The sequence below is a fragment of the Talpa europaea genome (assembly GCF_964194135.1).
Source record: "Talpa europaea genome assembly, chromosome: 14".
In the NCBI taxonomy this organism is placed as follows: Eukaryota; Metazoa; Chordata; class Mammalia; order Eulipotyphla; family Talpidae; genus Talpa; species Talpa europaea.
This window is the reverse complement of record NC_140082.1, coordinates 91370803-91398718: the sequence shown is the minus strand read 5'-3', so window position 1 is coordinate 91398718 and position 27916 is coordinate 91370803. Positions and strand designations below refer to the sequence as shown.

Below are 27916 nucleotides of genomic sequence, written 5' to 3'. Positions count from 1 at the left end.
GCACGCAGCCACCGGTCACCTGGAATTTGAGCTGGGGTCCCCGCTGGGTGTCCACCATCTGTGCATCCTGGCCTGTCTGCTTCCCTTTCTAAGCTCCCGCCTGGTGCTCCTCGCATTTCTGGCCCCGCCGCCCCTGCGATGGCTGCTGTGCCCAGCTCAGGTGTCGGCCCCCATAGCCAGCCCCTGACTGTCGCACATAGAGGGGCTTCGGCCTTCACTTGGGACACCTGAAGCGAGCAGGATGGGCGCCTCGGCAGATGCAGCTACTCTGGGAGTAGGTCTCGGCCCATAGGTGGCCGCTGCCCTTGTCAAGCAGCCTCTCCCGCGGCTTCCCACGGAGCCAAGTGACCAAGCGCTGCCCACTGACAGCCGTGGCCCACGGGCAGGTTCTGGCCCTGGAGTCTGCTCCCGGGTGAGCAGCTGGCACCAGAGTTGCGGGGTGCAGAGGGCAGGGCCCCCGTCGGCCCCAGGAACATGGCTGGGCTCGATCTCAGGCTCCCGTCAGCCACGCACCTGCCTCAGGGCCCTCTGGAGGTGGACAGGCGTGGCCACTGGTGAGGACGCCGGCGATACACTGTGCAGCAGCGCCTGGCCCCGTGCAGGGGTCCGCCTGCTCATCCCGTGACACGGGCGCTTGGTTTCCTTGCAGGATTGAGCACTTTGCCAGCATCTATAGCCAGAAAATCGGCATCAAGAAGGAAGTCCTGATGAGGACCTTGTGGGGCGACTATTACATAAACTCGAAGGCTAAGAAGATCATGAAGGTGGATCAGGTGATGATGTGTCCCCGGCTGGGAGGCCGCTTACTTAAAGCTCACCAGTCCTTTCTCCAGGTGTTCCTTAGAGATTTTTAAAGACGTGAACAACAAATTATTGCTTTCATTTTTTTTAAGAGAAGCGGAAGTCTCAGGACTGGGCACTTGGGGAACTTGCTTAGCATCAGGCTCTCCTGAGCCCTTCATTGTAGAGGCGCCCCTTCTGGACGTCTCCATGGCCCACCACGCATCCCCAGCTCTCCCGAGGCCTTTCACAGGCACGGCCAACCTGAGAGGGGGCTCCGGGAGCCCCATGGATGGTGGAAGCAGGACCGCCGAGCACAGCCCCCAGGCGTGCTTTTTTTGAAACTTTCCTTTAATGCAGGATTTAGGGTTTCACACATACACACAGGTAGACGTATATAAAAAGAACTGTGTTGAATAATTTTTTTGAGTAGAAATAAGCCACATTGGCGATAAAACATGTCAGAAGTGGATAGCAACACTAAGAGGCACGTTAACCGTGCAGAAGCTCACACACGCATCTTCTCTCTGCAGGCCAAAGGGAAGAAGCCTTTATTTGTGCAGTTGATCCTGGAAAATCTATGGAGTCTGTACGATGCTGTCCTAACCAAGTAAGTTTGTGTAGCCGTTCCTTCCTGGCAGCGCCGGTGCATCCCCACCCCCTGGCCTGGGCTGGCTGCCGCTTGGGGCAGGGGCTGGGGCTGGAGGAGCAGGCCTCCCAGGGGCACACGGGCCAGTGGCACAGAGGCTGGGTGACTCCACCCCAGTGTCTGCAAACCCGGTTGAGTACAGAGAGGTCGTGGTAGAAAAGTGTGGGATGTCGGGAATCACCTGCCCAGCGTAGGCGGCTCTAAGGCGTTCACTTCTAAGTCGTTCCGGATGTGAGCAAGGCCCTTTGCTCATAGGCATAGACCTGCCTCCCGGGGCAGCCCTGTGCATGGGGCTGGGCTGGGTGCTGGGGGTCATCCTGCTCAGCTTTTGTAGTTTTTGCAGAGAAGGGAACACATCAGGAATGAAAGACAGAGACACGACCTCCTCCCTCGCACCACTGCTTCATGTCTGTGTGTGGCCGCCCCCCATCATGGTGTGTGTTTTCTTACAGGGACAAAGAGAAGATTGACAAGATAGTGACTTCTTTGGGGTTGAAGATCGGAGCCCGGGAGGTGCGACATTCAGACCCCAAAGTCCAGATCAGCGCCATCTGCCGCCAGTGGCTGCCTGTGTCCCAGGCCGTGCTGAGTATCCTCCCCTGTGGGCCGGGCCCGCCCCCACAGAACACGCGCACAAGCGTGCTGGCAGCCCAGGCGCCCCACCCAGAGGGATCCTCTGCACCCCCCTTCTTTTGATTAGTAATCTGTAAGCATAGGAAATTTTGAGTTAAGATTAACCCGCCAGGTGACAACAGATAACAGAGACATTACTCGGCGCCACGTATCCTGCACACGGGCTTCGGTTTCCTGGGTCACGGCAGGCCTGAGCTGCCGTGGCTCGCGGTGCTGCTGTCATTGCGCAGACCAGGCCACCTGGCGTGTGCCTGCCCCAGCAGTGCCTGTGGGGGTGCGGGCGGGGTGGCCCACCGTGGCGGCCGTGGCCGTCAGTGCCGTCGAGAGTGCAGGGTGTCAGCTTCCCAGGCATTGAGCTCTGGAACAGGCGTCACCTGTTCCACATTGGGAAGGCCCCTCAGGAGGGCCCTTTCTGGGCTGTAAAGCTCCACGTGCCCCCTGAAATTCCACATCCTGAGACATGACATGTGGGTGGCGTGGCCCTGCAGCCAGCATTTCTGTCTGGGTAGATGTCAGAGCCGCCACAGGTATGTTCGTGCTTCTGCGCCTTGGTGGGGCGCTGCCCGCAGTTTTGAGCCCTTAACAGCAGGCCACAGCGATGGTGTGTCAGAAGCTGCCCAGCCCCCTGGACATGACTGCGGAGAGGGTGGAGAGGCTGATGTGCTCAGGATCGCAGACATTTGACTCTCTCCCGCCAGAAACCCAGGCGCTGAAAGCAGGTGAGGGGAGGAGAGGAGAGTGCGCCGGGCACGGCCAGCTGTCCCCAGCAAGGCTGCGCTCAGCCAGCTCTGCGAGTAATTTCACCAGATTTCCCCCCAGCATTTCCGTTTTGGCACAGTCTGCCCCACCAGTCGGGATGCGGAACAGAGACTGCCATGTGGCCGTGCCGTGTCCCGGCCTCCCAAGCAGCCAGGGTTACATCCCCGAGGGGCGACCGCCCTCTTGTGCCCTAACCCTGGGGACGCTGGGCCTCTGTGCCCACCAGGAGCCCAGCATGGCCGCGACGGCCTCCCCCTGCTCTGGAGGCTGCAAGGACTTTCTGTGCGTGCTCTGTGCCGGCCTTCTGCCCACGCAGTGGGCTCTCTGGCCTGTCCTTGTGAGGTGGCGGCCGCCTGGGCCTGTGCACAGCTGTTGGGAGGTCCTGCACTGTGTGGCTGCTCCCCCCGACCCGCTCCCTGGGGCCCCCGCTGGCTATTGCGCCTGCCCGCTGCCCCCCGTCCTTAGGTCACGCCTGTCCATGGCCCTGTTTTAGCTGTGTGGAACCCAGCCAGGCTGTCTGGACCTCGCCCGTGTGCCCTGTGGCCCTGCGGGAACCTATCTTGCCGGGGCTTTGGGTGGCAGAGGCTAGACGCTCGTGCTCAGGGTCTCTGCCTCCGCCCCCCGACCTGGACCCTGCACGGGGTTCACTGTCCAGGAACCCTGGGAATGTAATGACCTGCCAGACTGGGCTTCGGGCCGTGTGTGCAGGGCTGCCTGTCACAGTCACTCCCACCCAGGGGTGGAGGCCAGACCTCCCCTGCCAGCAAAAGCCCACACTCGTGTCCGTCCACACCACCTGCAGGTCCTGCTCACTCTTGAGCGCAACTCTCCAGGGCTCGCCGCCCCCATAGTCACTTCCCCCCAAGGTCAAGCCCTGTGGCCTCTGGCCTGGTGATGTCCTTCCTTGGTGTCCCCCTCTGCTCTCGGCTCCCCGTTGTGGGCCGGGCCCGGTTGCCCCGCGAGACCCAGGCCCCACCTTCAGGTCCTGCGTCGTGTCGTCTGCTCATTGTTTGAGCTTTACTGGTAAATAACTTTCATACAGGTGGTTTTGATGTGGGGGATTCGGAAAAGTTACTCGTGGGCCTCCCCTGGTGGCGCAGCGGTTGAGCGGCCTCTGCGGCGCCGGTTCATTCCCCGGCCGCCGGCGAGGGTCCCACCAAAAAAGGCAAAGAAAAGTTACTCGTGATGTTATACCCCCAACGCGCAGAGAAAAACATCAGAGTGTTGATAAGGAATTCTTGACAAGTCACACGTTTAGGGGAAGTTGACCTTTGCGTAACACTGAACATCTGCTGCTGAGGTGCGCGCGCCCTCGGCCTAGGGTGTTTTTCTCCATTTTCTTTCTGACTTGTTACCGTGGGGGACTGGAAAAGTGAGTGATTTTACATGTCCCGTTAGCCAGCGGCCTGTGGGCGGTACCCCTTCCCCCCGATACGGGAGGCACCCGGGGGTGCTGGTGGCTGGCAGCACCATGCACGCCCTCGTCACCCGCCCGCCGGCTCTGCGTCCCTGGCGCTCCTCCTGAGCGTTCTTTTTCTGGCTTCGTACTTCTCGGGTTGTGCCTTTCTCGAGGTGGCTCGAGGCGCCCGTGTATTTCGGGGATGTCGGGTTCCAAATCTCGTTTCCAGAAAAACGTGGCTTTTTAATGGGCAAAATAGTGAGACTTTTGCGTCTTGTGTCTGCAGCGTTTTTGAGCTGCGGGAGCGAGGATGCTGCTCCGGTTATCATCTTCGTGTCCAAGATGTTTGCCGTCGACACCAAGGCTTTGCCGCAGAATAAGCCGAGGTAAGTGCGGGGGTGGGGGGGCTGGGCTCTGGGGGACTCTGCAGGGCATGCGAACTGCACACTGGCCTCGCCAGAGTTCTGGGGGAGCAGCCTCCAGCAACGCGAGCCCCACTCAGGCGCTTGGGGTCCTGAGAGCGGTGCTGGGCTGTGACTGGTAGCGGAGAGAACAGGTTGCTGCCCGTCACGCTCACAGCAGCCAGGGTGGCTCTAGTGCAGACACGCGCTCACCTCGGGGCAGGGCGGTGGGAGGGTTTCCTCGGGGTTCCAGGTCTTGGAGACCTGCTCCGCCTCCTGCGAGCTCGGCTGCCTCAGCCCCCTCCCCACCGGTCAGATCCCGCTATCCCTGGAGGGAGGGACTGCTGTGCCGCCTCCCAGTCCCAGTGCTGCGCGTCCACCCCCAGAGCCCACTTTGCACGCCCCGGGCTGGGAGGGAGCCTGTCTCGGAAGCCTTCCCGGGCCAGCATCGAGGACGCTTGCGGTGCTTGGGGAAGTAGGGGCGCTGCTGTGGGCACCTGAGGCTGCGCACACTGAGTGCAGCCTCCGTGGGCGTCTCCAGGGCTCACGGAATGGGGGGTGGCAGGGCTAAGTGGGGGACACATTTTTCCATCAGGTGTGACGCAAAGGTGGGGGATAAAGCCGGATCCTGAAGTCAGCGGTTGGGACAGGAGGGGCGTGGGCCTTAGGGCCGGCTGAACTGCTGACCCTGAGCTGGGGCAGAAATGCAGGCCATAGCGTTGGCTTGTGTCTTGATGCCGTGCCCCAGAGTCCAAGTGGAGGCACCAAGGCCGGGAGGCTGGTTTTCTGCATACACCTGTTGCATCCGCGAGGCCGCGGAGCCTGTCCGCCCTGGCCAGCATGTAGTGACTCTAGGGAGACAGCTTGATGCCCTCCCCACCGGGCGCCAGCAGGCCCAGCTGCCTGGGTGGCTGGGTGCGGCAGCCATGGGCTGTTCCCCACTGCCTGGCAGTGCTCCAGGAAGACACGTGTTGTCCTGGCAAGACCCTCTGTGGCCTGCTGAGGGCCTGCGCTGGTCCGGGGGGGGCGAGGTCCTGTGCCTGGTGTCCATGCCTGTGTGCCCTCTCCCGCCGCACCCTTCAGGAGTGCGGGGCAGGCAGGCCTGTGCTGCTGCCCTAGGGCCACAGCTCTTGCACGTTGCTCAGTGAGCTGAGAGTGGTGGGCGCAGCATTCTCAGGGGCCTGTCAGGCCTTGGCTCCTGCTGCCCCAGCTTGGCTGGGGAGAGAACGTGGAAAAAGCTCAGCCCAGAAGGGCCCAGGGTCCAGCATGCTGGCCACGTGTCCCTCCCCACTGTCCCTGCCTGGATGGACGCAGGAGTCCGGGTGCCCACGTGTGTGCTTCCCACAGGCCCCTTACTCAAGAGGAGCTCACTGAGCGGCGTGAGCGCGCCCGACAAAGGCACGCAGAGAGGCTAGCGGCAGCACAGGGGCAGGCGCCCCAGGGCCCCACCGAGGACGAGGGTACCCCAGAAACCAGCCCCGAGGGAGAGGAGCCGAAAGGTACCACTTTCCTGCAAGACAATGCCCTCCAGCCCCCTTGGCGGCTCCCACGCAGAGACCCCGCCCTGAGGTTTGGCTCCTTTTGTCTGCAGGGGAGGATCCCCGTGAGGAAAGCCAGGCCCCCAGCCCCGGGCCCCCGGCAGGAGACGGCCAGGAGGCGTTCGTGGCCTTCGCACGCGTGTTCAGCGGCGTGGCTCGCCGGGGCAGCCCCGTCTTTGTCCTGGGACCCAAGTACGACCCCGCTGAGTTCCTGCGGCGGGTAAGGACGGGGCACGGCCACTGCGTGGTGCTGGCTTCTTCTCCTGGGGCGGGACGGGACGCCTCACGGCAGGTGTGCTGACCTGGGTGGTCGCTTGCCAGGTGAGCCCCATGTCTGTCTGTCGCTATCTTGACAGTCCGTCTCCGGGAGCAGGTTTACAGGGCGACGCCAGGTGTGACCCCGTTTCTCATCCTTACACAAGGAGAAGGCCTCTCTTCTGCGGGAGGAGTGGGTGGGAGCGGGCAGCACTCGAGCCGGGCAATACCGGCCCTCAGGGTGGGGGTGCAGGTGCTGGTGGCTCTGGGGCGGTGGGCAGGAGACCCCGGGCCTGATGGGGGACTTGGGAGCAGGCGCAGACGGCAGCTCGGCTCACAAGGGCCAGGAACCAAAGCACAGGTGTGCTGCGCAGACAGTGCCGGAGGACTGGTAGGGTGGGGCTGGGGGCCGGGCTCGGGGGGGCGGCGGGGAGCTGGGGCTGATAGAGGGGTCAGTGCATAATGACCCCTTGCCCTCACCGGATGCCAGCCGGCTCTCAGCGTGGAGGGTTCCAGAGACAGGTCGGGCAGGCCTCGGTGGCCTCCACTTGTCCTCTGTGCTGGTCTCTCGCTCCTGACCGGAGACCACAGGCCTTGGTTGCTCACACCTCCTCACCTCAGCTCTGTGGGTCGGGAGACCAGCGTGTCCTGCCTGGGGTTACAGGCCCTTCCTGACTGTCGGCCCCCACTGCTGCGGACCCGGAGGCCATGCGAGGCGGTGTCATCACGCCATGGCACCATCGTCTCGCCTGTCCTGTTGGGACCAGAGCAGCCCCTGGGCTGTGATGCCCGCCCTTGGGGAGGGGACGAGGCAGAGGACTGGCCCCAGTAGGGTTGGCCTGCACCGCCTGCCCCAGCGCTGCTGCTGCCCCCTGCCATCTCCTGCCACGGTCTGGGTAGCTCTGCGGCAGCGCCCACTTCCTCCACAATCCCGAGGGGCTGAAGGGCGCGGCTGCGTGGGGTCCCGGGGCGGCAGCCCTTCAGCTGCACCGTGAGCAGCGCTGGTGCTCTGGGCCTGCGAGTGTGGGCTCACTAGGCCTGTCAGCCCAGCCGCATCCCCTGCCAGCTGCTCCTTGGGGCCGCGCGCAGCTGTTCTCGGTGACGGCCCCTGGCCTGTGGACAGCCCACGTCTTCCGGTGCGGTCCTTGCCTGTCCTCGCTCCCCCCGGCCCTCGGAGCCACCCCACCGTCCCTGGCATGGGGCTCGCGCCCCGGGCAGCCTGCTGTCCCCTCCCTACTGTGACGGCAGTTGTGCCCCATGCGCATCCCCTCACCCCCTGCCTGGGTGGCCTGTGGCCCGGCTGCAAGCAGCCGACTGGGTACTGAGGATGTGCCTGTGTGTGCAGGCGCCAGGTCCTCAGGACACTCCCTGGGCCCTCAGAGCAGCTGGCGAGCCAGGCGTCCCACATCTGCCCCGCAGCCTGCCCTGCCCTCCGCTGCACCTGCCAGCACCCCAACCCGGCGCCCAGCACATCTTCCGGAGCCCTGGGCCCCTCGCTCCCGTGTCTCGGCCCAGCCCTGGTGCCTGCTTGCAGGACATGACAGGCCCGGACAGCCTGAGTGAGGACAGATGAGACTAGGGGACGGCAGGGGCCTCCCCAGGGCTGACGCGGCGCGGGGTCCCTGGCGGCGTCCACACGTTTGGGAAGTTCATGACGTCAGGTCCCCCCTACAGCAGACGTCTCTTCACGTCACGCCCTGTGCACTTGCACACCCAGATCTGCGTGATGAAGGGGAGTCCTGGCATCCCTTCTGCTGCGTCCTCACTGACCCATCTTCGTCCTTTGCCAGGTCCCCGAGGGCTTCTCTGCCCCCCCGGATGGCCTGCCCCCCGTCCCCCACCTGGCCTGCTGCACGCTGGAGAACCTCTACCTGCTGATGGGCCGGGAGCTGGAGCAGCTGGAGGAGGTGCCTCCGGGAAATGTGCTGGGTAGGCTGCGCCTGTGGGCCCCGTGGCGGGCGCCTCGGCCTTGAGTATTTCTCCACCTGCTCCTGGCGTTGCCTCAGTGCACCGAGCGGCTGCTGTCACTGCGCCGGTGGGGTCCAGCTTTCTTAGCAGATGCCCGGCTCAGTCGCTCGAGGGTTCTGTGCTGAGCTGGATGCGTCCATGTGGGGCACGTCCACGTCAGGCTAGATGGCAGAGGCCCTCTGGTCCTGCACATTTGGTTCTGAATGAGTGGAAGTTTCCTGATGGAGAGGGCTGTTGTCACTTCTCGTGTGTGCGTATCCAAGGGGCTGTGGTTCACAGAGAGGCCTGAAACGGGCCGAGGTGGCGAGCCTCTGGCATGATGCTCAGGACAAGGGGCAGCGTCTCGCCTGGGAGGCAAGGGCTGGAGTGTCCCGCGCCCGGCTCCGGAAGACCTGGGGTCCACAAAAGCCTGCCAGGCCCGCGCAGAGAGGAGCGGTCTGCCTCGCTCCCGGGTGGCCGATGGTGACCATGGCGCAGAGGTCATAGTAGTGGCAAGCGTGAGTGCTTGGCCAGATTCAGCTTTAAAGTAAGATGGGCAGACGCTGCTCCTGGACGGTGGGCTCTGCGGGGTGCCCAGGCTGTGTTCTGTGGGAGTCGGGACAGCGCAGCTGCTCCCACGGTGGGGCGGACACTAGGGGCCCGCTGGGCCGGGTGCTGGCTGGACCCTGGGGTCAGCCGCCTTCCCGCCGGGAAGAGGCCTCAGGGCCAGAGCATTTGCTCTGGAAAGGCGCGTGCTCCGTGGCCGCTGTGTCTGCCTGCAGATGGCCTATCCTGACATTGCCCGGGGACAGGACAGGCGTGAGCGTCCCGCTCTGCCCGGCATCTGCAGTGAGGGCTGCGCTGCGCCCTGCTCGACGGCTGGCGGGCCTTGGACGACACCCCGGGCCCAGAGCCCCTTCCCTCTGCCCCACGTCTTGCCCTCGTCATCCGCCAGGTCCGGAACGTGGTTCCCCGTGGGTGTGGGTTCCGTGCTCCGTCCCCACGCGGGCCTGTGGGCCCCGCTGCCCTCCTCGCCTGGAGACACGGGCGGCATCCAGGCACCTCGCTGCCGGCCCAGTGGGCCTCCTGCCGCCTGCCCGCTGTGTGCTCCTTGTGGGTGCCAGTGCGAGGAGCTGGTCCAGCCGCCTGGTTCTGGGCAGGTGCCGCGGCATAACTTGCTTGAACGCTGTCATTGGCTGGTTGGGAGCTCCCCCTGTCCCTGGGAGAAGAGAACATTCTGGCAGTGATGTCATTGGTGCAAGGTTTCCCTCGGCGCCTGGAACCCCGAGAAGCTGGGGGCGGCTGACGTGAGGGGCTTGTCAGCACGACAGGCACACTTGACCGGCCCTGGGGAGGCCTTAGCTGAGTGGCCCCAGCTGCTGTGGACTCAGGGGCCTGCCTCCCCGTGACAAGGGCTGGGGCTCAGGCCACAGAGCCAGGTCGGGGCATCTGAAGGCCGCAGGACTCGCACACATGGCAGCAACACGGGTGACGGGGCGGCAGAGACACAGGCCAGAGCCAGCACCTCCCCCGCGCGCCCCAGCCTGCTCTGCGCTGGTGTGCGTCCCGGTCCCCTCACGGACAGTCTCAGAGCCCGGTGGCCTCTACCCCCCACGGGGCTGGTCACACAACGCCCCTTGCCGCCTGCAGGGATCGGTGGCCTGCAGGACCTGGTGCTCAAGTCCGCAACGCTGTGCAGCCTCCCGTCCTGCCCGCCCTTCGTGCCGCTCAGCTTTGACGCCACTCCTATCGTCAGGGTCGCCGTGGAGCCCAAACACCCAAGTAAGACGCCAGCTTGTGTGCCGGCCCGCGCCACCCACCCTGCACGCGGGGGTCCACACACAAGGGGTCCGCACGAGAGGGGTCCACAGGCAGAGATGGCTGTGCCAGCCACAGCCAGGTGTGCCAGGTGCCCAGTCTGAACTGGATGTGCCCTCGCCGTTGCTGGGCCTCCCACCTCCCCTGGTGGTTGCAACGCCTTGAGAGCTTCACTGACCTCCCGGTGTCCAGCTCCCGTGCGCCACAAGTCCTTTCCCCGAGAGCTCCCTGCAGGGGTGCTGGGGCGGGAGGCAGGCGCTGTAGGGCCTTCCTGGGCCGGTTGCCCAGGGCTGCGTTGGTCTGCACACCTCACCCTAGGGCACCCGCACAGCCACTCGGCTGGGCTCGCGGCCTTCCCTGGAGGAAGCAGCATGGCCCGCCACTTTTTCCAGGCCCTGCTGCCAGGTGTCGGACACTTGACCTTTAGGTGGGGCTGTTGTCCTACCCTGACCCCATCGGGTCATCTTGATGCTAGTTTTAAATTGACCCAGGAAGACTTTTAGAAGATCCGCTTTCCACTCTGGGAGCAGGGCTGCAGTGTGTGGCCTCGAGTGCGGTCAGCAGGAGCATTTCCCAAGTCCCTCGGTGCTGCCCCAGGCTGGGGTTGCCTGTGAGGGTGCCCTACTGCTGCTGTCCAGTGTCCCGTGCCCAGCAGGGCCACCTCCTGCCTCGGGCCTGAGCTGCCAAGCTGGCCTACAGCCGCCGCCCCTTTTTTGTCCCCCGTATGCGTTGGGGTCTGTCTGCATATTTCTGCAGGAACCATCTGCTGTTCTCCGTGGTGTAGCGGCACATAGGCCCCACCTCCGCCCGTGGATACCTGTCCAACGTGCTGTCGGGCTGGGTGACGCTGGAAGTGACCCTAGCCCCACTTGCTCGGACAGAGATGCTGAGGCGGGCCGGGCGGGGCCTCAGCACCCCCTACGCAACCCCTCCTATGGCTCGCTGCCTCCTGGATGCAGCCAGACCCCCACCCCAGGGCGCTAGCTCATCTCAGGCTGTCCTTGCCGCCACCTGCTGGCCGGAGACCAGACCTCTGGCCGCACCCATCTGTGTGGGGCGCGCACCTGTGCGAAGGCAGTGCCGGAGTCAGCCCCCCAGGGCGGCCTCCTCACGCGCCGTGTGCCCCGGGAGAGCGCCGACAGCCGCTTGGGAGTGCGCATGCTTCCCCCGCGCCGCCCCACGCCCCGTGACCCTCTTGTGTGCCCAGGTGAAATGCCGCAGCTCGTCAGAGGAATGAGGCTGCTGAACCAGGCCGACCCCTGCGTGCAGGTCCTCATCCAGGAGACGGGGGAGCACGTGCTGGTCACGGCCGGCGAGGTCCACCTCCAGCGCTGCCTGGACGACCTGACGGAAAGGTCAGAGGGGTGCCGGGCGGGGGCGGGTGCCCTGGGCTGGCAAGCGCAGCCACGCTGGCTCGTCCAGCCTGGTGCCCTCAGACAGGCACTGCCGCTGGGTTGCGGGAGCAGATGTCACGGTGGCGGACCAACGCTCTCCGCCTCCCGCCCGAACACCTGGGCGCCTGATCTCAGCTGGTGTTTCCGTGGGCTCCGTGTCTGTGCTGACGCGTGACCGCGAGCACAGCAGGCACGAGCCGTGGCTGGGACCGCTGTCGTGCCCAGACCTGCTCTCCTCACTGAGCCCTTGGAACCCCGTCTCCCCAGGACAGTGCTGTGGCCACTTTTGCAGACACTTTCCTCTTCAGAGGGGACGTCTGTGAGCCCAGTGGCTAGGGAGGTACAGACAGAAGAGCGGCCCGTGATGGGCACCGGCGCCCTTTGCTCTCAGAGCCCAGCCCCACTCTGTGGGCCTGGCAGCGCTGTCCGTGGCAGGTGCTGCCTGCTCTGCTGCTCTGGGCTGTGACCCAGAGCTGGGAAACGGGTGTCCTCTGCGCTGGGGCCTGGCTGCTGTGGTCACAGCCCTCTGCCCTCTCTCTTGAATCGCAGGTTTGCGAAGATCCAGATCAGTGTCTCAGAACCCATCATCCCGTTCCGAGAGACCATCACGAGGCCCCCCACGGTCGACATGGTCAACGAGGAGATCGGCAGGCAGCAGAAGGTGGCCATCATCCACCAGGCCAGAGACGGCCAGAGCAAGGTCCCCGAGGGGGCCCACGTCGACCCTGACGGGCTGGTCACCCTCTCGACCCCCAACAAGCTGGCCACGCTCAGCGTCCGAGCCCTGCCCCTGCCGGAGGAGGCCACGCGGCTCCTGGAGGAGAGCAGCGACGTGCTCCGCTCCCTGGAGCAGCTGGCGTCCGCGCCGAGCGAGGACCCCCGTGAGCAGGCCGCCCACCAGAAGGCCCGCGAGCGGGCATGGGAGCTCAGGCGGCAGCTGGAGCAGCACCTGACAGGGAGAAGGTGGAGGGACACTGTCGCCCACATCTGGTCCTTCGGCCCGAGGAAGTGCGGGCCGAATATCCTGGTCAGCAGGAGCGAGGGCTTCCAGGGCTCCGTGTGGACTGGCCTCGCGGGCGGCACGCCGGGGGAGGGCAGCTGCTTCCGGGACGTGGGCAACAGCCTGGTGAGCGGCTTCCAGCTGGCCACGCTCTCGGGCCCCCTGTGTGAGGAGCCACTCATGGGGGTCTGCTTCATCCTGGAGAAGTGCGACCTGAGCAGACTGGAGGAGCCGGGAGCCAGCGAGACGCAGGACCCGGGGCCCGGGGGGCAGGAGGGCAGCCCGGTGCCTGGCGCCAGGACTGCGGACCCGAGAGGCGACCTCCCGCTGCCCGACTGCTACGGGCCCCTCTCAGGACAGCTGATGGCCACCATGAAGGATGCGTGCCGCGCCGCGCTGCAGGTGAAGCCCCAGCGTCTGATGGCCGCCATGTACACGTGCGACATCATGGCCACCGGGGACGTGCTGGGTAAGGAGGAGCCGCCGTTTCTTGGACGTGCTGGGCAAGGAGGGGGCGCCGTGTCTTGGAGCCCAGCCCTGCTCTGTGGGCCTGAGCGGCTGCGCCTGGCCACCATGTGCCCTCTGCGTGCCTGGGGGCTCCTTCCACGGTAGAGGCCTGGTGCAGGGGGGGTGGGGCATGGCCCGCGTCTCCCCACCCCACCCCCGCCACCTCTGCGGCACTGCCCTCGGGTAAACCCCATCCATCTGGGCAACTGACCGGTCTTCCTGAGACTGGTCAGAGGGCGAGTGGTCCCGTGCTCCTCCCCCGGCCCCTCATGGGCAGAAGGCCCAGGTGCTGCTCGCCGCTGCCCACAGTCAGCCCTGTTTCTCCCCTGGGGAGGGGCCACAGCTCTGGCCAGGGAGCCCTGGACCAGGCAGCAGTGTGACTGGCCATAGGCGTGGCCCCGGAGGGTGATGTGCAGAGTGTGCGTGGCACAGACCCACCCTGTGCCCGGGAGAGTGGCGCCGATTTCATTCTGCGCCGGGTCCCTGGAAGTAGAACCTCTGGTGCCGGTTCTGCCACATCTGGGCATCGCGGCCAGCTTCCTCTGAGATGACTGCAGCGTCCACGGCAGGAACAGCTGGTCGGACCCGGAGCACGGGGGCTTCCCTGCCCACCTGAGCCGCCTGCCCTGGCCTGGCTACCTCAGGGAGATGCCCTGCAGCCAGCCCGGCCGCCCTCCCTGGCCCTGCTCACCGTGGCTGCTGCCCAGGTGCGAGAGGCCTCCTTGCTCCGCGGGGCCTGACCTGTCCCGAAGACCAAGCGTGCGCAGAGGGGCTACTGCCCTTCGTTCTCCGGATCCCTCTGTGAGGTTTCCCCAACTCGAGCGGCCAGGACCGCTCGTGTCAGGCACGGTGGCCAAGGCAGCCTGCTGGTACCTGAGCAAGGGCTGCAGTGACCCAGGAGTCTCCAGCCCGCCCTCCACCCCACCCCCTGCCAACCTCTCTTTGGAGGCGGCAGCAGAGCTTGCAGGCTTGTCGGCTTCCCGCTCATGACCCCTTCCACGAGGGCCACTCGGGAGCTGGAGGCTCCGCTCCCCTCGGCACCCACCACCACCCCTGATGCTGCGGCCCATGACGGGGCTATGAGCCCCACCAGGACTCTGGCTGCGGGGAGGTCTTGGCAGCAGGTGGCTGCACCCAGGGGCTGCTGCCCAGCCAGCTCAGCTTGGCTATTAAGGGGCACCCTGTTGAGACATGGGGGGCTGGCAGCTGGGGATACCCCCACATAGTCAAGGTTCTCTGGGACGGGGCTCTGGCACCAGGGCCTGCAGCTGGCGCCCCTAAGGGGTGGGCCGGCAGCCAGAGTCTCCGTGCAGGGAGCACCCCCGACGGGTTCTGGAGGCAGTCGGTTTCCAGGGGAGTAAGACTGACCCTCTGGCCACTGGACAGCACAGGCCCAGGTGTGGGGGCGCAGTCTCGTCTGGGACGGGTGGCCTTGGTGCTGGCCGCCCCGTCGAGGACACCCGGTTGGCTGGGGTAGTGTCCGCTCACCTCTGGACGCGCGGCAGGCCCCGTGGACATGCCTGTGCCTTGCAGGGCATGTCTGCTCTCTTCCCGTTCCTAGTCGGGTCACCGTCACCTTTTCCTTTCAACGTCGGCGCGCCGGGCCCCTTGCCGTGGTAAACCAGCGTCCCCGGGACAAAGTGGCTCCGTGGCTGACAGCAGGGGTGGGCGGCGGGCCTGGGTGGCTCCAGATGGGCAGCTAATGGGCAGGTTGCCGTTGCAGGCCGGGTCTACGCCGTCCTGTCCAGGCGGGAAGGGCGCGTGCTGCACGAGGAGATGAAGGAGGGCACGGACGTGTTCATCATCCAGGCCGTGCTGCCCGTGGCCGAGAGCTTCGGCTTTGCTGACGAGATCCGCAAGAAGACGAGCGGCCTGGCCAGCCCGCAGCTGGTGTTCAGCCACTGGGAGGTAGCCGGCCCGCCGCCCCGCCGCCCGCTCCCTGGCCGCGCTGTGCCGTCAAGTGCCACCCTCCCGCGGCGCGGCGCAGCTTAGAGACTCAGGAGGGCGCTTAGGAAGTGAAACCGCAGGCGCTTTCTTCCGGGCCGCGTGCCGGCCGCAGGGCAGGGCTCGGAGACGCGTCTGAGCTGTTCTCGCCCTCGCCCCACCCCGAGGGAGACGCGTGGCTCCGAGGTTTCAGGTTGAGGGACAGAGTGGCTGCACACCCCAGTGTGGCCTGGGGCAGAGGAGTGTAGCAGGGTCGGCCCTCCCGGGGACCCTGTCCCCAAGCGTCCTGCTGGCCAGGTCTGCGCTGGGCCCCGGAGCCCGCATGCTGGCTGGTTTGCCTGGGACACCGTGTCCTGGCCCTGGGCCTCAGGCTCCCGGGCGCACCCCGCCTGCCCTTCTGCCCAGCCGCCCCCTCCCTCGGCCCTGGGCTGTCTCCTCACCCTCAGGCGCACACACCACACGCCCGGGGGAGAGGGCAGAGGCGCTGCATCTGCTTCCTCTGTCTTGCAGAACTCATGCCCGCCGCTGCCCTGGGCACTGAGCCAGAGCCCCACTGGGCCAGAGTATGCGCCCCTGGGTCTTGGTGGGTAACACCGGACAGACCCCAGGCCCCCCAGGGCAGGAAGCCTCGGTCCTGTTCAGAAGTGGCAAGGCCTCGTCCCCCTCGAGTGGAGGCTCCCAGCAGAGACCCCGCCAGCTGCGCCCCGCCCCGCGGCTCCTGTCCCACCCTCCGCCCAGCTTCGCTCCTCGAGTCTGTGCCTGACACCGCCCGCCTGTCACCTTCCTCCCCAGGTCATCCCCAGCGACCCCTTCTGGGTGCCGACCACGGAGGAGGAGTACCTGCACTTCGGGGAGAAGGCCGACTCCGAGAACCAGGCCCGCAAGTACATGAACGCCGTGCGCAGGCGCAAGGGCCTGTCGGTGGAGGAGAAGCTGGTGCAGCACGCGGAGAAACAGCGCACCCTGGGCCGGAACAAGTAGCCGCCGCCTGCACGTGCCCTCCCCCGCCCCGGGCCGCTGCTCGGCTTTCCCGCAGCCACTTGGACGTGGGGCGCCGGCACCTGCCCCGCGCTCTGTTAAAGTGTCAGCCCCCACGCTCGGCCTCCTGGGCTCTGTTCTCGGTCTCACGGCGGGGTGTCAGCGAGCGCGCCGGGCTCGCGTCCCTGCACGCGTTTCTCCTGTGCTTCCTGGCAGCCCAGGCCCCATGAGCTGAGCCGGGGGCTCCCGGGTAGTGGATGCCCCCTCCCCTCTGGCCATTCCAGAGCTGGGACTGCTGCCTTCTGTCCAGATGCTGTGCTCACAGCAGGAATCTTGGGGGGCGTCTGCTTGGGGTGAGGGGAGAGCCTGTCCCCTCCCAGGGCCTGGGGAGAAGGTGCAGTGTGGAGACCCCAGGACATGAGGCTGTTGGTTTGGCGGCTCCGCCCCCGGGGGACAACACGACTGCAGAGGGACACCCCACGGGCACCCCGCCCCTGGCAGGGTCCCCGGCCACTCCGGCACTGACACCTCAGGAGCTTGTGGCTCAGCTGCTGAGCGACTGGCCGTGGTGTGCACGCGCTGCTGTGTGTGTGTGCATGAGGGTGTGTGCTGCAGCTGCGCGTGTGTACTGCTTGTGCACTGTGGGTGTGCATTTGGTCCCTCACCTTGGGGCCCTGTAAGCCCTTCCCTCCCTTCCGATCACCCCCGCTCGCCGCTCTCTCCCCGCCCTCTTCCCAGCTCTGTTCCCGGGGAGGTGCCCCTAGCCCAGGGCCCGGCCTGCCCTGCAGCCCTTGTGCTGACCACTGTCTGCCGTCCCTCCTGGCTGGGGCACACACCATCACTGAGGTGCCTGGTCTTGGCATCAATGCCCACTTCTCATGTAGGACCCTGGGGGGGTCAGCAGGGCCAGAGGGTGGGGTCAGAAGTGCCCAGAGAAGTAGGAGCCCTGGCTGCCCACCCAACCCCTCCTGGAGCGGCTCCCCAGGCTCCTGCAGCCCCAGGGTCCTTCCCTCCCTCCCAGGCCCTGCCCCTCCCCCAATGGGGAACAGTGCCCAGGCCTGCCCCAGGCTGCCCACAAAGCCGGGTGGGCCCCGGGACGCCCGGCAGAGCCCACCCTCCTGCCCGTGCCCAGTCTTGTGTCTGCTCCGCCTGGAGACGTCCCGGTTTGGGTTCCGGCCTTTTTAAGTTTTATTTGACCTTTTCCTAGAGACAGATCTCACTGTGACACAGGCACAGAGGGAAGGCCTGTCCAGGCCGGGGGGGACCCACAGTAGCAGACCCTCAGAAGCGGGGGCGCAGGCCACAGAGGGGGCCCCTGGCTCACTGTGAGGCCTCCTGGCCGCTGTGTCATCCCCCGCGTGAGCTCAGCCTGTGGGGGGGGGGGGCAGGTGCTTGCCCTGGACTGCAGAGGACAGAGCCCCGGAGCCACCCCAAGAAGGCCAGTTCCAGGCGGGGCTGCGCCCTCAGGAGCAGAAGGCGGCTGGGAGCATGGCCGCCAGGGTGGTGCCCGCCGCCTGGGGGTGCTCGGGCGTCTCGGGCGAGTTGGTTCCACCAGGAAGGAGGCTTTTTAGTCCTGCCGCAAGCCCAGGGGCGGGCCAGCCCCTAACTTGTGTTTGGCCCTGGGGTGAGGGTGCACTCACCTTGGGTAAGAGATGACCCGCCTGGGGATGGCCGCTGCCACCCCAGGCGCGGCGCTCAGACCTCACCAGCTGCTGCAGGGTGTCAGGCTGCTGCCCCAGGAGCTTCAGGGGCCTGGGTGTGGCTCTCTGAGCCACGGGCCTTCCTCAGAAGACCCTGAGTTCTGTGTGGACACCGACTGGAGGGGCATGGGGGAAGCCGCCAGGCCTGGCAAGGGCCTGCGAGACGCAGCCAGGCAGTGTTTCATCCACCACTGGCGGGCAGGCGCGGTCCCGGCCCCCACGAGGCCGCAGGTCCCCACTGGGGCCCTGGGAGCCGCAGCGGGAGGTCCCTGCAATGGCACAGCAGCCAGCCGGAGCGGCCCACGTCCCCGGATGCCTGCTGGGGGGGCTGCCCACGTTGTGGCCTCACCTGGCCCCTCTTCCACCCCGAGGTGATGCACGTCACCTGTTTCCAGGGAGTTCTTGTAAGTTTATTTTTCAAACAATCCTTTGACCTGCCTGGAATTAATTGTGGTGCATACTGTGCAGTCACACTCGCGTGCACGCGCACACCGTCTGCCTGCACCAGAGGACACAGCTCCCACACAGTCTCGCTAAACGCCCCTGTCCTGTGACGACCCCGCCCTGCAGGGCACGGGGCACAGCGCAGGCTGCTCCTCTAGGCCCCAATCCTTGAGTGAGCACCCACGTGCCTGTGCCTCCCCGCGAGGCGGGTGCCATCAGCACCCCTGCTTTGCGGCTGAGGGGCTGGCTCCAGGAGGGGAGCCGCCCCCACCCCCAGGGCCCCAACACTGGGTGGGCCGAGGCTTCCAGGCCCTCAGCCACTAGCCGCAGCAGTGACCGAGACCAGGAGCAGCGGGCCCGACAGTCACCTTTCGAGGGAGTTTATCTGCCCGCAGATCCGCCCACCCAGCTGCCCGCGCCCCTTCCCGCCTCTGTCCACCCATCTCTGTCTGTCCTCCCTCCATCTCCCGCTCCGTCCGTCCATCCACCATCTTCCAGGATCTTATTCCCCCCCGTGGGCACTTGATTGGGTTGTCTTCTGCTTCTGCCTGCTTTCTGCGGTTTTACATTTTCTAAGCACGATGCTTTCCACGGGGGGCCGGAGCCTACGTTTTCCCTCTTTCCGAAGCGGGAGCTCACATGGCGGCTCCTCCCCCGTCCCCGCGGGCCGGTCAGGGCCGCTCCGTGTGGGCGACGGCAGGGTTTTAGTCAAAATCTAGAAGACGCGACAGCGTGAGCCTGCGGTCAGGCACAACCCCGGGAGCCGCTGGACGCGAGCTCCGCGCTTGAGGCGGCCGGACGCGGCCTTGTCTGCGGGAGCCCTGCGCGCCTTCCGCGGCTGCGGCGCCGTTTGACACGCGGCTCCCGTGTCTGTGACCGCGTCTCTGACATTTTTAAAATGTTACAAAAGCAGAGAAGTTGTGATCATACAGAGTTTTGGAAAAGATTAGGCGTTTGACCGCCTTGTGTTCGGCATTGTGTCACTGGCGAAGGGGGCGAGTAGGGGGCCAGACCCCGGCCCGCAGGCTGACCGCAGCCCACCGCCTCCACAGGACCCAGACCTGCACCGGGCGGCTGCGCTCACTGGAAACCCAGGGGCTCGGGGCACCGACTCCCATCCCGGGAAACGAGGTGCCTTGTGCAGGGGCTGACCCTGCCCATGTGGAGCCCCAGGACAGCGGGCTCGGGCCTCAGCAGACCACAGAGTCCACTGACCACCAGCCCCCCCGGGACATCCCCCAAGGGAGGGCCGCACAGGTGCAGATGCCCTCCCCCCACCAAGCTGAGTAGGCTGGGTGTGCCCCCTCGAGGGACAGGCTCGGCAGGCCCTCGGGGACCCGGGCTGGCTTCCAGCCGGCCGGGCCGCGGCATCTGACGTGGGCCCTGGGGATCCCTGTCTGCCTGCCTGCTGGGCTGGACCACGCCCCACTCCCGGCTCGGGCCCTGGGGGGGCAGGGGAACTGGATGCAAGAAGGGCCGGGGGGCCGCGGAGGAGCAGCGTCTGGGACGGCATCTCTGAGCTCCCAGCAAGCGCCTGCTCCCTCCGTGGCGTCGTTGGTCATCAACGAAGCTGTTTCCGTTGTAGGAGCCAGAGACTTTGGAAGGCCCGCCTGATGTGTGCAAATTCTACCCTCGTGTTCAGGAACTTGAAGGAAACGTGCGCGGCCTGGCTCCTGCCCTCTCTCTCTGCTAGTTCCTGGGCGGCGCCACCACGCCCTCGCCACATGACGCCCTCGGCGCTATTTAAGTTTTAAACTAAGCAAGTACCACTTTTAAAAGCGAAGGGAGTGCAAGCCGGACCTGAGACAGGGAGAGAAGGAAAAGGAAAGTACAAATCTGCTGCTGCTGCCGACAGAGGGATCATTGCTGGACTCTGCGCTTCTCCCCAGCGCGCTACCTGATCCGCACACGGAGCGTTTGGAGGCCACACGCGCCTCCTTTCTCGGTCACGCGACATGAAGAGCCTCTGCCATATCAAGAACAACCTGGAAAGCGTGCGTGTCCCTGTCACTCGCCTGTTAGAGACACAGACAAGAGAACCCCAAGCCCCAGGGGGCCCGAGGCCTCGCGTCCAGCCTGGAGACGGGGCCCTGGCCCGTGCAGGGAGGTGCTGCGCTCACAGGCCGGAGCCGGTCACGGGCGCTGGGCACCGGCCTCGAGAACTGCCGGCCCCGCGCTGCCGCCATGCCGGGCCCCCAGCGGAGAAGGGACACCAGCTGTCCCTGTCCCCAGCCTGCCCACGGGGGCCTGTGGGGTCCAGCTGCCCTCGGTCCGGGCCAGACTTCATTGCCTCACCGCGAGGCAGCCACCTCGGGAGTAGAGGACAGAAGGTGCCGGGCAGTGGCCCCGGGGACCACCTGGCACAGCCGCTCTGACCCTCAGTTACCGTCATTGCTCCAAATCGGCGCGCTGAAGCTACCCGGAGGCTTCGCTCCCGCGGCACTCCAGGCCTCCACTCTGGCGGTCATGGGGACCCCCCTCCCCCAGGCGCTGCAGTCTCCCGCTTGCCGCCTGGAGGTGAGACCCAGCCGGCCTCGGGCAGGCCCTGCTCTCCGAGCACCTCCCCACTGTAGCGGGGTACGGCCTGAACTGGGGTCCCGGGAGAGGACCAGGCCCGGCCCACACCTGCAGCCTCAGCCTCGGCTGTGCTTCCGGCCTCCAGGTGGCCTGTGGGCAGGTGCTGGATGAGGACTCTGGTGCTTCCTCTGGCCCAGGCTGCGCAGTAGGGCTAGCGGGGAGCAGGCCGAGACGCCAGGGTGCGCAGGAGGGACTGCTTGCCCACGGGGTCTTGCTGCAGCTTCGCGGCTTCCCAGGACGCCCCGTGTCCCTGCTCTGTGCCAGACCTCGTGCTGCGACTTCACCCTGGAGCCCGAATGACAGCCCCCCCACACCCCTGCCCTGCCCGGGGACATCTGCGGGCAGAAGCGTGAAGCCCTGGCCCCCCTCGGGGGCCTGGACACGGCTAGCCAGAGCCCCTGGCTATGGAGTGTCGTCTGCCGAAAAAACGAACTGCATTTTGCAGGCTTGATGGCTGTAGTCACTGAGAATTAGCATGTCTAGGTCACCCCTTTTATAATAGCATTCGAGGGCCACAAAATCCCAACCAGTCAGTGCCGGACACTGGCTGAGGGTGGAGGCCCGTCCCCCTGCGGCGCACCACACCCCACACCTCTCCTGGCCCGGCCGCCTCCTGCTCCTTGTCGCCGCCCCACCCCACGGAGACCACCGGAAGGTAGTCGGGCAGCTGGGCCCAGCCCCCTTGCCCCTCGTTTGCTTTTCTTTCTCTCGCATGATCATGGGTGACACCGGCTGACAGCACTACGTGGTCAGTGTCCAGGCTCAGCGGCCCGCGCCGGCTTCTGCCGCTACATTCTGCCCACGGTGGAAAGTGGTTCCTGCCCCCGTTACTGACCCTGGCATCCAGCTACTAACCTGGCCCCCAGGTGGCCCTGCCCGCCCCGCGTGGCCACCAGCACCCCACACCCCCAGCCCACGAGCCTTTCTGTCCCACTTGTTCTCTCCTTGTGCGGCGCCGTGGGCTCTGCTGCGCCCGGTTCCCACCCGCCTTGTTTCACTCTTTGCGCGCCACCCGCCCGCACGGCACCAGGGCAGGGCTTTGTCTCTTGCACCACCGAGCAGTGTTCTGCGTGTCCACGCCGCGCCCTGCCCTCCGTGCGCCTGGCGGCGGGCACTCCGCTGGGGCCGGCGCTGGGAAGCGGGCCTCTGCCCGGGCACAGCTGGGACCCAACAGCGGACCCGCCGATGCCCCTGCCGCGGCCTCAGCCCCTGCGCCCCTGGGGCGCCGGCCGCCGTCCAGGATCCGCTGGCCTGACAGGACGCGGGGCGGCGCCCGCTGCAGGTGTACCCCGGGCGCGGTTCCCGCCGGCCTCCTGCGGGCCGAGGGTCCCCGCCGGCAGGGACGGGAAGTGCTGGCTCCCGACACGCGCCTTCGCCTTCCTGGGAGGGCGCGCGGAGGCCTGAGGTCGCGGGGTGGACTCACCTGCCGCCGTCGCCGCGGCAGGGGGGGTGAAAGGGAGAACCCGGGGCGGACCCGGGGCCGTGCCGCTCCCAGCAGCACAGCTCGGGGGCCAGGACCAGCCCGCCCGGCCGGCAAGACGCACAGCCCCCCCGCCCGCCGCCCAGCTCTTGAGGCGCCTCTGGCTCCCCCGTGACAGCCCAGGGGCCGCGGGGAGCAGGCCCGGCCCCCCGGGGCTCCACACGGGCGGCGGGTGCACGCGACCGCCCTCCGTGGGGCGAGCGGCGCTCGCGGGGGGCGCCCTGCCCTTCCCGCTAGAGGGGCGCGCACACCGGGCGGCGCCCGAGGAACGCGCTGCCCGCGGCCCCCGCACCCCTCCCCGAGACAGTCAGCACCCGGCCCCGAGACAGCGCCCCGGCGGCCCCGAGACAGCGCCCCCGGCCCGGCCGGCCCTGCGCGGGGAGCCTGGGGGCGCGTCTGCCCCGCCGCCCGCGCCGCCGCCGGGCCCCCCGAGTCCGCCCGGCCGCGGAACAAAGGAGCGGGGGGCGCGGGGACGGGGCGAGCGGCCGGCGGGAGCCCCGCCTGCGCGGCCGCCTTCTCCCGGGCGTCCCCGGGGAGCGCCCCCGCCCCGCGCCCCGCGCCCCGAAAGCGCACAAAGAGCGGCGGGGCGGGCGCGCGCCCTCCCGCGGGGGCGGGGCCGGGGCCGGGGCGGGGCCGGGCGCGCCTTAAAGGGCCCGCGCGCCCCTGCACTGCGCATGCCGCGGGCGGGGGGCGGGGCGCGGGGGGGCGCCGGGGCGCGTGCCGGGGGCGGGGGGGCGCCCGTGCGCGTGCCGGGGGCGGGGGGGGCGCCGGGGCGGGGGGGGGGCCGGCGGCGCGCTCCCCGCGCCGGGGCCGGGGGGGCCCGGGGCCAAGGGGCGCCCCGCGCGTCGGCCTTTGTCTCGAGCGCCCGCGCATCTGGGCCCCGGGGCCCGGGGGGGTGCGGGGGGCGCGCGGTCCCCTCGCGGCGGCGCCCAGGGCTCCGGGAGGCGGACTCGCGCCTAACGGGACCTTCGGGCCCGCCCCGAGCCCGCCCGGGCGCCCCGCGGCCGACAACAAAGAGCGCGCGGGGAGGGGCGGCGCGCGGGGGCGCGCGGGGCGGGGGCGCCCGCCCCCTCCCCGCCCCGCCCCGCCCCGCCCCGCCCCCCGGCCGGCGCGCGCCAATCGCCTCCCGCGGCGCCGCGCTCTGTCGTGTCAGCGCGGCGGTGACGTCGCGCGCGGCCCGGCCGTCTGGGCGGCGCGGCCGGGGTGGGGGGGCGCGCGGGGGGCGCGCGGCCGGGGGGGTGGGGGGCGCCTTAAAGCGACGCGCCGTCCGCGCCGGCTGCTCCGCGCTCGCTCCGAGGCCGCCGCGGGCCGGGCTCCGCGCCGCCCCAGCCGCCCCGCCCGCCGCCGCCCGGGGTGGGACCGGCGCGCCCCGACTCCCGCCGCCGCCGCCGGGCGCTTTGTGGCCGCCGCCCGCCCGCCCGCCATGCCCGGCTCGCTGTTCGCGGACCTGGGGCGCCCCGGCGCGGGGGGCGGCGGGGGCGCCGGCGCGGCCGAGAGCCTGGACGACCAGCGGGCCCTGCAGCTCGCGCTGGACCAGCTCTCGCTGCTCGGGCTGGACGGCGACGACGGCGAGCCGCGCCGGCGCGGCGTGAACATGACCGAGTGCGTCCCGGTGCCCAGCTCCGAGCACGTCGCCGAGATCGTGGGGCGCCAAGGTGGGTCGCGGGCCGGGCGGGGCGGGCGGGCGCGGGGACCGGCCGGCCGGCGCCAGACAAAGAAAGTGCGGGCGCGCCGCCCCCGAGCCGCCCCGCGCCCGCGCCGACCCCCGCGCGCGCCCCCCGCGCCCCCCGCCGCGCGCCCCGGGAAACCGCGGCCGGACGGGGCGCGGGGGGGCGCGCGGTCCCGGGGAGGGGGAGGCGGAGCGGCGCGCCGCGGCCGGGAGGGGGTCCTGGGTCCCCGCTCGGCGGGACGGAGCCGGCGCAGGAACAATGGGTCCCGGGCCCGCCCCTCCGCGCCCCGCGCCCCGCGCCTTCAGGGCGGACGGCGCGTCCCGCGGGCCCGGGCGGCACCTCCCCGGGGCTGGCGCGCGGGGACCGCGGCGGGGCGCAGGGCCGGGCGCCCGCGGGGGGGACCCGGCGGGGCAGGGGAGCCGCCCCCTTCCCGCCCGCGCGCGCCCAGCCCCGGCCCCGGCCCCGGCGCGGCTCCCGGGATAACGGGCGTGTCTCCCCCCCCCCCCCCCGCCGCACCCCGCGCCCCCTCCCAGGCTGCAAAATCAAAGCGCTGCGCGCGAAGACCAACACGTACATCAAGACCCCGGTGCGCGGGGAGGAGCCGGTCTTCGTGGTGACGGGCAGGAAGGAGGACGTGGCCATGGCCCGCCGCGAGATCATCTCGGCCGCCGAGCACTTCTCCATGATCCGCGCCTCGCGCAACAAGAGCGCGGCGCTCAGCGGCGCGGCGCCGGGGCCGCCCAGCCTGCCCGGCCAGACCACCATCCAGGTGCGCGTGCCCTACCGCGTGGTGGGGCTGGTGGTGGGGCCCAAGGGCGCCACGATCAAGCGCATCCAGCAGCAGACGCACACCTACATCGTGACGCCCAGCCGCGACAAGGAGCCGGTGTTCGAGGTGACCGGCATGCCCGAGAACGTGGACCGCGCGCGCGAGGAGATCGAGGCGCACATCGCGCTGCGCACCGGCGGCCTCGTGGAGCTCACGGACGACAACGACTTCCACGCCAACGGCACCGACGTGGGCTTCGACCTGCACGGCGGCGCGGGCGCGGCGGGCGCGGGCGGCCTGTGGGGCAAGCCCGCGCCCGGGGTCCCGCCCGCGCCCGGCCGCAAGCCCTTCGCCGGCGCCCGCCACGACGGCGCCGGCTCCCTGGGCGGCGCCTCCACGGACTCGTACTTCGGCGGCGGCGCGGGCGGCAGCGCGGCCGCCCCCCCGCGCCTGGCGGACTACAGCCCCCCCAGCCCCGCGCTCGGCTTCGCGCCCGGCGGCGGCAGCGCCAACGGGTACAGCTACGAGCCCGCCGCGCCCGCCCCCAACGGCGGCGCCGAGCCGGCCCCCGCCTTCGACCCCGCGCCCGCGCCCCCGCCCGCGCCCGCGCCCGCCGCGCCGCTGCTCTGGGCCCAGTTCGAGCGCCCCCCGGGCGGCGGGCCCGCCGCGCCCGCGTCCTCCTGCTCGTCCTCCGCGTCCTCGTCCGCCTCGTCCTCCTCGGTGGTCTTCCCCGGGGGCGGCGCCGGCGCGCCCCCCGCCGCCAGCCTGGGGCTCCTGGCGCACCGCCGGCCGCACCCGGGCGCCGGCTGCCCGCGCCTGTCCCCGCCGCTGCGCGCGGCCCCGGGCGCCGGCGAGCACCACCTGGCGCGCCGCGTGCGCAGCGACCCGGGCGGCGGCGGCCTGGCCTACGCCGCCTACGCCAACGGGCTGGGCGCGCCGCTGCCCGGCCTGCCGCCGTCGGACACCTCGGGCTCCTCGTCCTCGTCCAGCTCCTCGTCCTCGTCGTCGTCCTCGTCCTCCGGCTTGAGGCGCAAGGGCAGCCGCGACTGCTCCGTGTGCTTCGAGAGCGAGGTGATCGCCGCGCTGGTGCCCTGCGGCCACAACCTCTTCTGCATGGAGTGCGCCAGCCGCATCTGCGAGAAGAGCGAGCCCGAGTGCCCCGCGTGCCACGCGGCCGTCACCCAGGCCATCCGCATCTTCTCCTGAGGGCCCCGCCCGCCCCGAGGCGGGGGCCGGGCTCTGGGTCTCCCTCGCGCTTGACATTCAGTGTTTGAACAAAGGACCGCGCAGCCGCCTGCGCCCGGCAGCCCCGGCCACAAGCCCACGCACCGCCAGAGCGCATGGCCAGAGGGCACCGCCAGAGCGCACGGCCAGAGGGCACCGCCAGAGCGCTCGGCCAGAGCTCACGGCCAGAGGGCACCGCCAGAGCGCACGGCCAGAGCTCACGGCCAGAGCGCACGGCCAGAGCGCACAACCAGAGGGCACCGCCAGAGGGCACGGCCGGAGCGCACAACCAGAGGGCACAACCAGAGCGCACGGCCAGAGGGCACCGCCAAAGCGCACCGCCAGAGCCCAAGGCCTGAGCGCACGGCCAGGGCCGCCCCGCGGAGGCGCCCAAAGGAAGAGCACCCACCGGCTGTCCCTTTCCTAACGGGGAAAGATGAACGGTGATGACGAAGGCGACCCGGCAGTGCGGCGGGGCTCCCCGGGCTCCCCCCACTCAGACCCCGTCCCCGAGCCCGTGGAAGGCCAGGAGTCCCGGAGGCCAGGCTGCTGCAGCTTTATTAAAGTGAAAGAAACTGTAACATATCTCTTATATATTAAAAACATTTAAAAGTTTTAAAGAGAAATTGCATTAATACAGATCGAAGTATTTTATTCTTTTTTGACTTGAAAAATTATATTTCATATTGCAAAGATGTTTACAAGTATTTTAATTTAAGTTCAGTGAACTTTTTTGTAGCTGGGTTAAATCTTTTTATTTTAGTATGGCCTTAGGGCAAAGAACACTGTATTATTTTAATAATCACACAATTGTGGCGGAACTACAAACCATAAGATGTGTCATGTTTTGAACAGTATTCGGTTGGGATGGAGATTTTGTAGGTCCAGACAAATCTCGATCTGCTCCACCCAGCGTATTTTCTATTCAGTGATACAAAGCCTATTTTATTCTATATTATTACAAAAAAAAAAAAAAAAAACAAACCCGGAAATGTATAAACATGTCAAAAGGGACTGTGGATGCTTTCTAACATTTGTATAAATAGGATTCAGTGCAAGTTACGAAGATTCTGTTGCTCCACTATAGTTTTAGTATTTCTATTTTAATACATTGTTTACCACTCGTTTATGTAAATGTAGGTGAACGTTACTTGAGCTTAAATGTACTTTACTGAGCAAAGTTTAAAAAACAAAGTATATTTTATTTTATGATAAAGGGCCTTTAACCTCATGGTCAAATACTAATATTATATTTGCTGAGACAAGATTTGAAATTGTATCAAGAGTTTTATTTTTCTGACATTTAAAGTTCTACATAATAAAGGTAAAACTTAAGTAATGGTGCTACTTCATTTTTTAAGTATTTCTATATAAATAAAATATTGAAGTAAATCTGTCTTGTGTGACGCCTGCATTTCTTCTGGGGCCTCTCGGGGGGGGGGGCACAACGGCTCTTCCTGGGGCACAGACCCAGAGCCTCCCGGCTGCGTCACCGGCGCAGAAGCACCTGGCCCTGCTTGGCGGGGCTCCCCCCGGGGACGGCCCGTCCCCCTGTGCCTGTGGCCTCGCCAGGCCTGCTCCTGGGATTTAGGAACCTGGGAGGCGTCTGACTTATTTTAAGAAATCAAAGAAAAAACCCAAAGGAGGGGCCTCCCTGGTGGTGCAAGGGGTTAAGCACAGCACTGTGAAGCTGTCCGCAGCCACTGCAGCACGAGTTCGATCCCCAGCTGGCCAGGGAGCTACCCACATGACGCAGCAGACCTCTCCTGACGCGCCTGCTGCTCCCCTCAGCAGTGTACTTCGTCGGTCTGCCTGTTCTGTTCCCTGCTCTGTCTCTGGTGAATCCTCTCACCCTCCCGCGCATCTGGCCTGTGCCCCGGTTCTTGTATAAATAAATAAATAAATCTTAAAAAAAAAAAAAAAAACCCAAAGGAAATAAAACTACTCAAAGCAAACCTTTCGTGTCTGGCCCACAGACACCTGTCCTGCATTCTGCCTAAAATACTAAGAAAACAAGCGGAAAGTATTTCAAGTCATAGCAAAAGTCAAT

General features: G+C 67.2%; 2 protein-coding genes across 2 annotated transcripts; both read left to right on the top strand.

Annotated features, from left to right (window-relative positions):
* Positions 1–692: 692 nt before the first annotated feature.
* On the top strand, positions 693–16005 carry EFL1 (elongation factor like GTPase 1; the record flags this gene model as incomplete). The annotated part of the gene is made up of 13 exons (XM_084253379.1): positions 693–773; positions 1314–1390; positions 1882–2018; positions 2659–2781; positions 4507–4606; positions 5969–6120; positions 6213–6379; positions 8205–8343; positions 10012–10143; positions 11387–11534; positions 12123–13042; positions 14804–14988; positions 15817–16005. Exons 1-13 carry the CDS (start codon positions 708–710, stop codon positions 16003–16005), a joined length of 2535 nt encoding a protein of 844 aa, XP_084109505.1. The 5' UTR covers positions 693–707.
* A 7621-nt stretch (positions 16006–23626) lies between these two features.
* MEX3B (mex-3 RNA binding family member B) lies at positions 23627–25848 on the top strand (the record flags this gene model as incomplete). The annotated part of the gene is made up of 2 exons (XM_084253138.1): positions 23627–23858; positions 24407–25848. 2 exons carry the CDS (start codon positions 23627–23629, stop codon positions 25846–25848), a joined length of 1674 nt encoding a protein of 557 aa, XP_084109264.1.
* Positions 25849–27916: the final 2068 nt, after the last annotated feature.